This window comes from Stegastes partitus, unplaced genomic scaffold (assembly GCF_000690725.1).
Source record: "Stegastes partitus isolate 25-593 unplaced genomic scaffold, Stegastes_partitus-1.0.2 Scaffold2185, whole genome shotgun sequence".
NCBI lineage: Eukaryota > Metazoa > Chordata > Actinopteri > Pomacentridae > Stegastes > Stegastes partitus.
Genome location: NW_007579916.1, coordinates 101,528 through 115,795, shown reverse-complemented (window position 1 = coordinate 115,795; position 14,268 = coordinate 101,528). Strand labels below are relative to the sequence as shown.

Here is a 14,268-nt window from a genome sequence, read left to right as displayed (position 1 = left end):
GCTTTTCTTGACAAATTTTTTATCCGTTTTACTTCAAACTTGCTGAATTTGATGCTGTGAACCTCTTTTAAGGCTCCAGAGACTCAACAGGATAAAGCGACTATAGTTAACTTTGCATGTTACGGCACATACTTAATGTGACAATAAATAAACTGTTAACGGATGGATGCTCATGTGTGACCGAAACTAAATACATATACAAAACAGTTGACTTGGTTTAACTGCATGAAAACGACACTGATGTCCTCTTTTTCTGCTTGGCAGAGAAACCTCAAAATATCTCATTGTGGAACATCAAATATTTTCTTTTATGGGAACTAAAGTTGGTATTTGTGGTCCACACCTCGTTTGAGCTGGTGGTGTTGCCCTTCTGGAGCATAATTAAAATAACTGTAGTATCATCCGTTGACGAACATCAAAGGAAAACTAATTAAGTTGGTCAACAAGCAGACAGGTAGAATATTAACCTATGCATATTTTCTGACTTTGAAGGACAAATACAAGTTGAAAACTGGAAACATTCAGCTTAATACAGCTTGAATTGGCACTAAAGTTTCACATTCTGCACCTCTTCACTACCGCCCAAGTCCTGCCCCTCCAGCACAAGAATGAAAGTGACTCCACAACAGCGACAGCCCTCTTAACTACTTCCCTCTGATAAGGTTTGCACTGCTGTATTTGCTGTCTCAGGTTTCAGGACTGATCCTGTATCCTGTAGTTGTTTTTCTCCACAAAGCTGAGTCAGCGTGGATGAGCCTACGGTACTGCTGTGACATGACAGAAAGAATCTACACTTTTACACTGGAGCACTAAACAAAGACTTATATTACCTGAAGAATGCAGAACAGCCACCAGGAAGTAAGTGTTGTAATAATTAAGCAAACAGAGCTACTAGCTTAGTCTGGCTTCAGTAAGTGAACTTTTTGCAGCTGCTTGTGACTATTTTATACAGAAAAAACACTACGTTCTGCACATGCATTAGATAAAGTGCTGTAAAGTTGGTGTGTAATTGTACTTTAACCTGTCAGACCTCAGCGGCCACCTGTGAAGTCGAGTGTGGTGGTCCTGCCTTGTCCAAACAGAAGAAGGTCATCCACTTCTCCAGCGGTGAAACTCTGGAGTTAGAAGACAGCGAGGAGGAGGAAGAAGAGGAGGAGGAGCAGCAGCTGTCCAACAGTGTTCCCTTCAAAGAACCTGCACAGAGGGTGGGAATCTGCTAAATGTGATAGTGCAACTTGCAGGTGGGCGACCACTGAGAATTACTGTGTAGGAGAGTGACGCAGCAGCAAGATTTAAAAAAACAAAGTCTATATGTGCACAACAATAACAGAGTAGTTTCTGTACAATAACTTGGTCATTATGTCACAAAAGAGAAAGCAGCCGAGCTAGGACCAGTTTTATGCAAGAAATGTGGATCCAAAGAGTAGTTTTGACACTAAGGAGGTCAAAAAATGTAAATATATATGCATATGAAGGACCACAGCTTTATAAACTTGAAAACTTGAAGATACAACAGCCATCAGCAAGAAATTAAATTGTAGTGTGTCCTGTAAAGTTTGCTGTCACACATCAGGGATGGCTGTTCAATCCTGGAGGATCCATCGAAGAAACTCAAGTTTGAGGATCAGCTGTTATTGATCATATCCTGCTTGTCTAACATAACCTGACTCTATGTTTTATGGTGCCACATGAGAGAGAGAGAAGTACAAGAGAGGCAACTAATTTAGAAGTTTGCAAACATAAACGAGGACGTACAGTGTACAGTTTGTGTTTCTGTTGAGCTGAATCTCTGACCGATCAGTGACTCTTGCTCCTGTCTCAGAGACGGGGACTCGAGTTTGCGACTCGGACTTGAGTCCCACTTAAGTCGCACACAGAGAGACTTCAGACTTGACTTGGACTCATGTTTTGGGACTCGTGAACAATCATTATGTTTTCTTTTTTCCTTTCCTTTCTTGTTTTTGGCATATTAACATTGGGAAAACTCTCAAATGTCTGATGAGCTTAAAACCCCTTTACCGTTCCTACATCCCGCGTGACGTGACCACTTTCCAAAAAAATCACAGCCATATGTGCTCGCTCCACAATCAAGTTTCCCGACAATATACACATCAAATGAAAGCTCAGCGTCTCCTCGTTCCGATGATATAAACCTTTTTGACCTGCAGTGTTGAACACCACCACGTTTTTTTGTTACAGATGCAGCATTAAAGTCATGATTTCTCATCTGCATAAAATGCACCCAGGCCTGAACGCAGCACCAATGTCAGGACAAGTGTGGACTCGATGTCTCAAACTCAGTAGTTCATTAAAAATGGTGGCATTAGCAAAAAAGACCAAACACAAGGTTTTACGAGATGTGCTCATTTGATTTCTGCCTTTCTGTCTCCTAAAACACACAAAATTGTGCAACAACCTTTCAAACAACTATTTCCAACAATTATTACTTTAAAATGTACTGAAATAGTTCATGTGCATGTTGCTCTTTAAGGTGCTGTCAGGTCATGTCTTTTTTTTCTCCGCAGACTAAGTTCTCATTCAAGAATGTGGCCATTCTAGTTGGGAGGATTTCACTACTGGGTACGTAAAGTCACACACCAACGTATGTGAAGCCAACTAAAAAAAGAACAAGGCCTATTTTTAGCTACATAAGAAAGTGTCACTGAGCTTCCACATCCTTTTCTTTTGTTTCCAAAACTAGCTTGTGATTTCCTTGGAGAGAGACTTGCTGGTGCACTTGGACTTAATGCAGCCAAATACCAGTACGCCATAGATGAGTATCATCGTGATCAGAAGGTAACGTCATGTTGAAGAACAGACCAACAGACTGTTAAAATGAGCCCCTACTATATCATCTTCTGTGTGTTTTTTTTTAGGTTGTAAAGGGGATAAAACTGCCTAGTTGTTCACCAAAACACATGCAGGTGCTCCTTGTATTTCACTGTCTGTATTTCCTCCGTCACATTCACAGACACAGATCAGTCGAGATAGCCTCAGGGAGGAACAGGCAGAGTCGATCCATCTCTCTCCTGGACTGGATGGGAGTCGTTATGGAGCCACCGGAGATGAAAGCTGCCCCGCTGATCCCCAGGAGAGCTGTGACGAGAAACATGTGGACAGAAAAAAGGGATGTCACAACAGAGGCTATCAAGCAGATGAGGATTACCTGGAGTAAAACTACACAAAACAAGGACAGCAAAAGCACTGTGAAATACTGTACGCAGCTCACAAAATGGCATAGTGGAGGCAGTCTGTAAAGCCTGGCACCGTTACAACAAAACTATGAGAGGACAAAAATATGATAAAGATTCACTGATGTGGTGGCTGGTGTAGAGGTTCTTGCAAGGGTGCAGTTTTGTTTATGTAATTCCCCAAATAAATACCCAGTAATGAATGTATAGGTGCAAATTTCAAGGGAACATGTGCACTTGTACCCACCAATAAAAACATGAAACTACAAAAGCTTTTCACATTTAAAAAACACTGTAACGTTGACTCATATGTCTATTTCTTCAGCACATCAAACACAGACATGTTGTGCAGAAAGGTTTGAAAATTAGCTATTAAATTCCAGGAAGTTATAAATGAATTTCAAATACTTACTTAATAATGATGCGAAGCGGTGCCACAGACACATTTCTTCTCCAAGCAAAAGATTAAAAAGAGGACAGCCTGCCTATATGTGTGATGATTCATCAGGGATAACAATGAAATAACAGAAGTTAATCGACAGGAGAATAAATGCCTGTGAGCCTCACTGTGTTATATTGTGTATATTGTATACTTAAATTGAATGGTGACAAACAGAAAAATCACTAATTGGTGCAAAAAAAGTCATCAGATGCAGAAGTTCAAGGGTTCAGTGTTGAAAGTTTCCTGTTTCCAATGTTCAAGCTCTACCTAGACCATGACTTAAAGCTCGTCCCCTGTGAAAATCCACATGTCGACCTTGTTGACACGGTGTATTTTACATGCTAGACAACATATCACAACAGAAATAGGCAGTCAATGCAATGGCTGAGCATTTCCACCTTCAACCTGCAGTGTGTTGATGACATTTCCATCATAAATTGATGCAGAAAAATTACAAGTTTGTGCATAGAAACTGCATTTTCATTCCATTATGTTTTGAATTGTCTCCTGGTGCCTGAATTTTATTTTTTCTTTTACATAAAAAAGAAACTTTCTTTATATATTATCACAGAAAACTCACAAATTGGTGCATTAAAATTCTCCATTAGCAGGAATTTCAGTGGTCAAGGCTAAAAAAATGAAAACCAATCAAGTTTTTACTTTATTAACACGTCCATGTGGTGTTTTCAATATGCTTGGAGACATATCCTGAAAGAAATAAGCAGTCAATGCCATGGATGAGCATCTTGAAACTGCACAGTACTGATGAAATTTCCATCATGAACTGATGCAGAAAAGCCACAAATTCTTGCAGAAAACATCACAACATGCAGCAATTCAAGCGTTTAATACTCACGGTTTCCTGAGAGAGTCCCTTCAAGATTCCTGCCTATTGTGGCCACCTCAAAGTTAAAATCTACGCCATGAATGATGGTAAAAGCTGCCTTGAAAAGCTAACGCAGCATGTTGTTGTTTGGTATTTACATCTAAAGGCGGGATTAAAATAAAGTGAGGCATTAAATACTTACAACAGTGAGAAACAGTCAACATATTTCCCTGTTCAATAGGATAAGCTCAGCTGTTTAGGTAAGGAGAAAAAAAGCTGAAAACATTGCGACGAGGATGGGATTCGAACCCACGCGTGCAGAGCACAATGGATTAGCAGTCCATCGCCTTAACCACTCGGCCACCTCGTCGACGTTAGCATTACCTCACAGCTCAACGTATTTTAATAAAACCACGCCTTATAGTCGTACTGCATGAGTTTTCTCACTATCACAGAGCGATATTCGACTGAACTTTGACAACACATTCTAAACAGCCTCTCTTTTTAGCATGCTAGCCTAGCTCCAGCAGGAACGTAGCTAGCTTGCTGACGTTAGCAACCGTGCTAGTAAACATGCTAATGTGCTAAAATGCCAAGTTGACGTTAGCTCCAACTACATAAACATATACAACGTGTTGTGTGGATAAGAGTTACTCGCCAGCATTTGCTTTCAACCAAGTTCAAGACATTAGTGATGTCTGAGTAGACAAGGTGGACGCCGAAAAGTAGCTACAACTTGTTGAACTAACTTTAGCCACGACGTGTTGACGAGCTAACAGTTAGCTGCACTCCTTCGCTGCTAACTGGTTTAGCCTTTTTGTATACGTGACACAGGCTGAGTGAAAATCATGTGCACATATCGTGCTGAGGCGTCTGGAGCATCATTTCCTGCATTCTGGTGCAGGTTTACGCACCAACTTGTGCCTTTCTGCACAGTTTATGGTGGAAATGTCTTTATGTAAATAAACGCAACATTCAGGCACCTGCTGACGTATCCATTGGATTTTCATTAATTCTCTCAGGCATTTTGAATTGCGTTCAAATATTCTCCTGTAAATCAGATTTTCTCATGTAATCTTAATTCTACTGAGTCAACACACACACATACGAAGCATTGTGTTTTCTAATGTTCTCTTCTATGTCTTTTTGTTTGGAGAAGGAACATTTAACCTCTTTAAATATGCAGGTGGCACATATTCAGATCAATGTTAATGTATTTATTTTAATATATTTACACACAACCTCCTTTACTTCTTTCATGTTTTCATTTTACTGTGTACAACTAACAACTGCAAGATCGAGACAGATTTTTAGGATCATTTGCTTTCATAACGCCTTTTTTTTAGACTAGTAGAAAGACTGTGTAGAAGGTTCATAGAAAAAAGATCAAATCCGATAAATAAAACCAATAGAAGGATCCTAAAATCACTTTTAAAACAAAAAATGTGTTTATCTTCTTTTGCTCTGAAGCATAAATCTCCATTTCAGTAGCCCTTATATACACTAAACCTTCCAGTTTTATTCCTATTTATATTTTCAAGGCTTTTACGGAGGAGTTTGTTCGTATATTATTCATAGCCTGATTTATTAAACATTCCTAAAAACTCAAAAATAGATTTCCTCTGACTGTTGACAGATAAAAAGAGGCATCAGGAATCCTCTCTGTGAAACTATTGACAGTAAAATGCCAACATAATGAAATAAATAAAAAAAATTCCCCCTAATGTTTGGATTTCTGTTCAGGAAATTATGCAAATTAGAGCATTTTCCAGTTTCCATTGACTCCTATGACTCTGGATTGAAAACAAACATGTATTTTGACAGAAACACCTCATTGGCACATTTAGGAAATACAGTTTCAGAAAACTAGTAATGCAAGAAAATTATTGAGTAATCAAGTAATCAGCTAGAAAAATTTCGTGTTAGCATTAGTTAAGAATTTTACTCTATTCACATGTATTGACTCTTCTTAACAGCACTATTTGCTGTGTGAAGAGGTGTTAAAGAAAAATATTCCTTTTTGGTAAAATAAGAATCTGAAACCACAAACCCTGTAGCTCCTGATCTGTAATAGCTGTTCATCTTACTTCATGTGCAAAATGCATCTGCTGCTGTGCACACATCAGGTAGAGGTTTACGGAAACTGAGTATCTGCTGCCCTCTAGTGGTTGAATTGAATAACGAGGATCAGACTTCTTTACTTTCACATAAGAGAAGATATGTCAGAAATATTAAAGTCCCACAGACATTTTGTTTAGCTTACTGCCTCCAATTAATGTGCTAAATTGAAACACATGGAGAAAACCTAAGTAAAAACGAGGACAGACTCTATACAGAAAGATACTTTTGACCTTTTGTGCTTTTGGTAATTGTGATTGTGTTGCTGAATTGCAGTTGATTTAAGTGTGCTATCAGATGCTACAACTAGATAAAAGTCAGATAACTGACAAAGGTGGTGTTAAAAAGTGCAGACAACAACGTGCATGCAAAAAACACCCACAAATCAGTAACAGCTCTGAGTCAAAGTCCTTGGGTTACTCTTTATAGCCAACATAAACTTCATCCAGTTCTAAAGGTCGTATCCCATCAGCTTGCACATTTAAACCTAACCAGCAGCATTCACCAGCTGACACTCGGCACGATGATGGAGAAAGCGCTGCTGCTGTTTGGACTCGTGGTTTTGGCCACCTCACACGCTGTAAGTATGTGTTTATTAGTCATGGTGGGATTATGAACATTAAGTGCATGGTGACTTACGCTGGTTTTATTTGATGCAGATCCCAGTTTCCCTTGAAGTACACGGTATGTTAAAAAATGATTTTTCATGCAATTTGTTAACATTGTTAGACATGTGACAGACTGTGAGCTGTGTGTGTGTGTGTGTGTTGCAGAGGTGTATGAGAATGGTGAAGATGAGAATCCGATTCTAAACCCAGGTGAGATACAGTTCATCGCTTCATAACGTACACACCAAAAACACTGATGCTGTTTTGACTGAAATATTATGTAAAATACTACGTATTTATTGACTGATTGAAATTGCTTGTGCTGCAGGTTCAGATGCCAACCTCATCGAGGGAGACATCTTACTCCCTGTAAGTTGTGACTGCTAATCGTTTTTTGTTTAATTGTTTTATTGGCGGTCTTGTTTGTTGTTCGGTCCTTTAGTACAGTGCAATATCTATGTTAGATAAGAAGACGTGTTTTATTGTGTGCGCACTTCTAATGATCTTGATTAGATTTATTATCTCACCTCATTCACTTTCTAAAAACCTCCTTTATGCTGCAGGAGGGAAGAAATGCGCTGATTGATAAAACATACAGATGGAAATTTCCAATCCCCTACATTCTGGGTGATGATCTGGGTGAGTTTCTTCAATATGCAGTACTAGCTTAACATTATATCAACTGTAAACCAGCTTGTGTCCCCTGTTTTTCTGAAAATAAATACCTGTGACTCTTTGAAAAATTGCTCCCTTCCCTCAGATCTGAATGCCAAAGGCTGCGTCCATCAGGCGTTTGAAATGTACCGGCTCAAGTCTTGTGTCGACTTCAAGCCTTATGAGGGAGAGAAGACCTTCATCAAGTTCGAAAAGAGAGGAGGGTACGGCAGTTGCTTTCATGTGTTTACTGCATTTGCAAAATAGGCCATTAATGGTCTCTGAAGACAGTTTGCAGTATTACAGTGTGAAGTAAATTCACCTGAACCCTTTGTTCATTTAACTTATCCTTAAAAATGCATTCAAATTAAAGCTACACAGTCTTAAATTTTACCTTTAAGTCTTGCAGTATGCACTGTATAGCAGAAGAGTCAGCTAATTGTTGTGTTAACTACTTTTTTGAATAATGTTTGGATGCAGCTCTTCTTCTGGCCTTTAAGTAGCCCTAAAGTTGCAATCCACCAACTATTATACACATGAAGATCAGTTTACTCCTCACGAGTCAGTGCTACTTGAAAAGAGTTCGATAATTAAAGGAGCTATGTAAGGTTTGAGAAAATAACCCCTGGCCCAAGCTAACTGTGGGCTTGAGAGACTTTGAATTCATCTTGCTTTACAGTTAGTCCATGGAGTTTGAAAGACGCACCGAAGTGTGCATTTGACATTTAAACACTTTGCATTCTGGATCACAAATGAAAAGCCCTTCTCCTGCCATTAATTTAACCCCTAAAAATGTATACCTGTGTTTCACAATTACACATTTAGAAGTTTTTCCCCCCACAAAAATAATCCCCTTCTGCCTAAAAATTTCTTAGACTCAACAGTTTTGCTTCCTTTAGAATGTGCTCATCTCTAAAGCGCCACATCTGTCTCCACCTACTCCTCTGCTACTTGCTGCAGCTCGAGCACACCAGCTCATCTACATCTCTACAACACTGTAGACCTATTGTACGATGGCAAGTTGTAATATGGAAACCAGAAACCAGTTCTGAAGAAGAATAAAGATGCGCAAAGCTCCACCCTACAGGTTGCTGAAGTGGTTCGTTACATACTGTATGAACCCCTGGTTGTCAAAATATTCAGACTGTGGTTGACAGCTTATTGACTCATGATGTGTCTTCCAGCACCATAAGGACATGTTAAGGTAAAAAAAAAAAAAAAGACTGAATATTCTTTTCTCAACTTCTACCATTTTAGGTGTTTCTCCAGCGTTGGCGACCAGCAGGAAGGTCAGATCCTGTCTTTGGGGTCAGGCTGTGACCACAAGGCAGTGATTGAACACGAGTTACTCCACGCTCTGGGATTCTACCACGAACAGTCACGCACAGACAGAGATGACTATGTTGATATCTGGCTAGACCAAGTTGAATCAGGTATGTGATTATTAGGAGTAATAAACTTAAGACAAATACAGAAAGGACAACTTACTGCATGTTTTTTTACCACTTATTGTGGCATTTTGATGTAAGAAGTAACTAAACGAATACCAAATTCCCTGCAGGACTTCAGCACAACTTCAACAAATACAATGACGACTTCATCACCGATCAAAACACGGCGTACGACTACGAGTCTGTCATGCATTACAGACCCTTCTCCTTCAATAAGAACGAATCCATCCCCACTATCACCACCAAAATCCCAGAGTTCTACAACATCATTGGCCAGTACCTCGACTTCAGCGAGATGGATGTCCTTAGGCTCAACCGCATGTACAACTGCTGTATGTTATCAGAGCAAATTAACTTATTCACTGACAGCTACAGAATACAATGCTATTAGACAGAAATCAGGAAGTGGGATTCAGTGTATAGAATCATCTGCTAAACCTCCAAATCCTCTTTCACCCTCCACCCCAGCTGGACCACTCACCCTGCTGGACCAGTGTGCCTTTGAGTACGCAAGTATCTGCGGGATGATTCAGGCCTCCACCGATGATGCTGACTGGATCCACACCAAATCTACTGTGGATTCAGAGGATCACACACTCCTGGGGCGATGCAGAGGTCAGATGTTGACAGTCAGGCAGCATGAAAAATGTTGCATTAGTATAATTTGTATAATTAAAACATGGTCTTGTTTTGATTGAATTTTAGATGCTGGGTACTTCATGCACTTCAACACCATGAGTGGGAGTCCTCAGGAGTCTGCTCTGCTGGAATCCCGAACCCTCTACCCCAAGAGAGAGATCAAGTGTCTGCAGTTCTTCTACAAAATGACGGGAAGCCCCAAGGACAGGCTGGTGATATGGATCAAGATGGATGACGGCACAGGCACTGTTCGCAAAATGAAGAAGATACACACATTCTATGGTATGAAGTGGGCATATTTATAGACTCTACATATTTCACAGCAGCTACCTGGAGTGTTCCAAGAAACTTCCAGCAAATGCCTGAACAAACAGCTCTGCAACAATGCAAATAGCAGCTCAGCAAGTTAAGGATATTCAAATCTAGTTGTTTTAAGACAAGCGAGACAGATATAACCCTTTTTTTTACACAAAGACAGCGGTGAAAGGTTTGGAACAGTGGAAAACAGGTAGCCCTTACAACAGAAAACATTTAGATCTTTTGTTTGTAGATTAAATATGAAGCTAACAGGCAATTGGCTTGTGTGGTCCAGTCTTCCAATCAACTACATGTTTATTTTATTTTATTTTTTTACTTTTGCCTTTTTTAAAATGATATACAATGTGTTAATCAGCAAACTCTTAAGGTGCTGGTTGATGGATTTTTACAACATTTTTTTGTACCACTGAGTCAGGACAGACCAGTGATTCCCCCTGTTTCCTGGCTTTATACTAAGGAGGCTAATTGCTGGATCTAGCTTCATAATTAGCACACAAATATGTAAAAATGACAAATTGTAGTTCGTAGTATTTTAAGTTACTTTTGTAAAATACATTTTTAAACCCTCACCTAAATCATGTTGGGCAAGCTCACTAAGTAGGCTTCTGGTTTTTATACTAAGCTAAGCTAATCGCATGCTCTAGATTCATAATTAGCATACACGCAAAATAGTTTTAAAACGACAAGTTGTAGTTGTATCGAATTGTGAGTTGCTATCTTGACATTCCTAGTGTGACTTTCGTACTGTAAAATTAAATTTTTAGTGGCAGTTAACCTTATCAAAATACCTGAGGGACAGGACCAAGCAAGCTTTACCCTCTGCGTCTATTATTTATGCTAAGCTAGGGTAAATGCTGGCTCTGACTTTTTAATTAGCATACACACATATAATGCTAAAAATGACAAGTTGTGGTGATTGTGAGTTATATTCTGTAAAAGTTTATTTGTAGCGCAACTTAATGTTACCTCGCTTCAGACAGGGCCATCATCCTCTACTCTCAACATCATCTTCTACTTCAGGTCTTTATGCTAAGCTAAGGCAATTGCTGGCTCAAACGTCATTATGAACTAAGTTAATCAGAATTTATATCTAGCATACACAAACAAAAATGTCAAGTTGTACTTCATAATATTGTGAGTTTCTTATTGATGAAATGTCAGCATTATCCTCTGCTTCTAATCTCTATGCTATGCTAAACTAAGTTCATTGGCTGCTACACCTTCATAGTTAGCAGACATGTACAAAAATGTAAACATGAAAATGTGAGGTTTATGGTACTGTGAGTTACTTAAGGTAACAATCTCTTTTCAGGGCCAGTTAGCCTTATCTAAATAACTTTGGACAAGGGCCAAGCCAGCTTCCCCCACCTTCCAGACTACATGCTAGGCTCAGCAACTAACCTGCTGACTCTAGATTCATGCTTTATAGAGCGATATAAATGGTACTGATCTTCTTATCTAACTCTTGTCAAGAAGCCAAGCACAATGTTTCTTAAGATATCAAACGGTACCTTAAACTATACAACATATTACTTCAATATAAAAATAATTTTGTTCACACATTTGCCACCATGTCCCTTTTTGTTACCTAGCGGATTCTGACCACACCTGGAAAATCGCCCACGTCCCAATAGAAGTAGGAGTGAAATTCCGCTATGCTTTCCAAGCCGTGCGCGGTGACCCCACTTCATCTACTGGTGGTATCTACATCGACGACATCAGCCTGACTGAGACGCGCTGCCCCAACGCCGTGTGGACGATCCAGAACTTCTCCAAGATCATGGAAACGGCCGACACCTCTACATATATCGACAGCCCACGTTTCTACAGCCCTGAAGGCTACGGTTACGGCGTCCGTGTCATGCCTTTGTCAACTTACACTGACTACACTGGCAACTACACTGGGCTGTACTTCCACCTGATCAGTGGGGAGAATGACGTGGTGATGCAGTGGCCAGCGGTAAACAGACAGGCCACCTTGGTGGTGATGGACCAAGACCCAGACATCAAGCTGAGGATGTCCACCGCTCGCAGTCTCACTACCAACTTGGCGACAAGTAAGTGTTTTTTATGGGCTTAGGAATGACAACAAGAGCAGAGTGCTATGATGACACACCACATGAACATCAGTTTGACCATTTGTGCTTTTCTGTGTTTATTTGTCTCAACAAACTTCATAGACAGTCTCTTAATATTAATGAATTAGATGAAACATTGGGGTGAGCAGTCCTCAGTGATTCGGTAGAAGGCAACTGGACTTCTTTTCTGTTTGGGGCAACACAAATGCAACCCCTTCCTCTAAATACAAGGAGGGACTCTATGACACCACTTATCAGATACTTATAATGCAGTCTTGAGATCCTGAACCAGTTTTACCACCATTGCTACCTTGAGTACCTGACCAGCACAAATTGGTTGAATTTTGCCCATTTTTGTCATCTGCTGACTTTATTTGCAGTTGTAATGTTTACCTTGCATTCTGTGTGAACGCAACCTCAAGAGTCTACTTATGAGTCGACTTATGAGGCTGTACTTAACCTACTCACTTTGGACAGGACAATGCTAACTCCCCTCTGTGTCCAGTCTCTATACTAAGCTAAACTGAGCTAATTGCTGGTTTTACCCTCATAAATACCATATACACACACAGAAATGCTGAAAATAAAAAGTTGTAGTTCATAGTATTGTGAGTTTCCTGTTAACCTAAGTTCAGATAAGTTCCAAGTTAGCGTTACCCACTGCTTCTAGTCTTTATGCTATGCTAAGCTAATTGCCAACTTCATAATTAGCGTACACACACAGATATTTTAAAACTGACAAGTTGCATTTTGAAGTATTTTCAGTTATTCGCTAATTAAATGTCTTTACAGGACCAGTTATCCTTAACTAGCTTTCTTTGGACAGGGCCAAGTTAGCTTTATCGTCTACTTCCAATCTCTAGTGGTTGTTAAGTCTTTCAACTGGTGTGATCCCATCTTTCCTGGTGAATATTGCCTTTCGTTTCTTCTAGCACCAGATGGAAAATATATGTGGGACCATCCCTCCAAGGTGGGGACGTATGACCCCTCATGTAAATGCTACAGAGGCCCAACGTGGGGCTGGAGGAACTTCGTCAAGCACTTCGACCTCAGGCGGCGCAATTACCTCAAGAACGATGACCTCATCATCTTCATTGACTTTGAAGGTTGGTGTTCGATACTTGTGTATAAAAATGTGAGTTCGCAGAGTGATGTTCAAAGCGGACATGACAAGTGCCTGTTTCTTTGTCCACAGATATAGCATCACTCATCAAAACAGAAGTTCCCATTAAGCCAGTGAAATAAGGTCATGCAAGATTTTGTACAGCGATGAATCGTAGGTAAGACGTTACACACTTACACATTTAGCCTGTGAAGAGTATGTCGAACAATTCTGTGAAATGTCTTCTCATTTAAAATGCAGCATACGCAGCTGGGATGACAAGAAAAACCTGTGAAGATGACGACAGGATGGGAGATTACGGCGGAATCACAATTATACATAAAATATACAAAATGTAGAGTGATGTTTGGTAAAAATTGTGTACATAAAAGTTAAAATATATTTGTGCATATTTGAAGGGCTTTGCTATTAAAATGTTGAAATTAAAGCTATTGATGAACAAGTCAGTGTTTGTGTAATTCCAAGTGTTTTTTGTTTATTCATGAACCCTCTGAACTCTAAATAGTTTTAGGGCGTTTTTTTGTTTCTGTGACATTTTTACTCACTTCAGGCTCATTGTACGCTGCAATATAGAGTCCAGCATCTCTATGGAAACAACGCAACCATTGCTATAAGTAGAGAGAACTTCACAATTTGCACATCAACTGTACAAAGATATTTCACCATGCTGAATGTGTCGTGCCGATTCTATTTTAGAGATCAAGTATTCTTTGTTTTCCTCTTACATTCTATAATTTGTTTCCATACGTGTCTTCTTGAATCATGTCTTCCTTAAAGTTCAAACAAAGAAACTAGTATTATTTTTGTATTAACAGAATCT

General features: G+C 39.6%; 2 protein-coding genes and 1 non-coding gene across 3 annotated transcripts; 2 read left to right on the top strand and 1 right to left on the bottom strand.

Annotated features, from left to right (window-relative positions):
* Nucleotides 1–614: 614 nt before the first annotated feature.
* On the top strand, nt 615–3,489 carry LOC103374246 (protein FAM177B-like). Its single transcript, XM_008304308.1, has 5 exons — nt 615–858; nt 1,029–1,205; nt 2,526–2,580; nt 2,702–2,796; nt 2,972–3,489. The coding sequence occupies exons 1-5, from the start codon at nt 838–840 to the stop codon at nt 3,173–3,175; spliced, it is 552 nt and encodes a 183-aa protein (XP_008302530.1). The 5' UTR covers nt 615–837; the 3' UTR covers nt 3,176–3,489.
* Nucleotides 3,490–4,747: 1,258 nt separating this feature from the next.
* Nucleotides 4,748–4,829, bottom strand: trnas-gcu (transfer RNA serine (anticodon GCU)). Its single transcript has one exon. It is a non-coding gene; the product is annotated as a tRNA-Ser (tRNA).
* Nucleotides 4,830–7,100: 2,271 nt separating this feature from the next.
* mep1a.1 (meprin A, alpha (PABA peptide hydrolase), tandem duplicate 1) lies at nt 7,101–13,827 on the top strand. The gene is made up of 14 exons (XM_008304307.1): nt 7,101–7,157; nt 7,237–7,261; nt 7,351–7,395; nt 7,514–7,554; nt 7,749–7,824; nt 7,946–8,063; nt 9,097–9,272; nt 9,401–9,622; nt 9,759–9,905; nt 9,996–10,211; nt 11,840–12,304; nt 13,258–13,431; nt 13,521–13,605; nt 13,689–13,827. The coding sequence occupies exons 1-13, from the start codon at nt 7,101–7,103 to the stop codon at nt 13,568–13,570; spliced, it is 1,812 nt and encodes a 603-aa protein (XP_008302529.1). The 3' UTR covers nt 13,571–13,605; nt 13,689–13,827.
* Nucleotides 13,828–14,268: the final 441 nt, after the last annotated feature.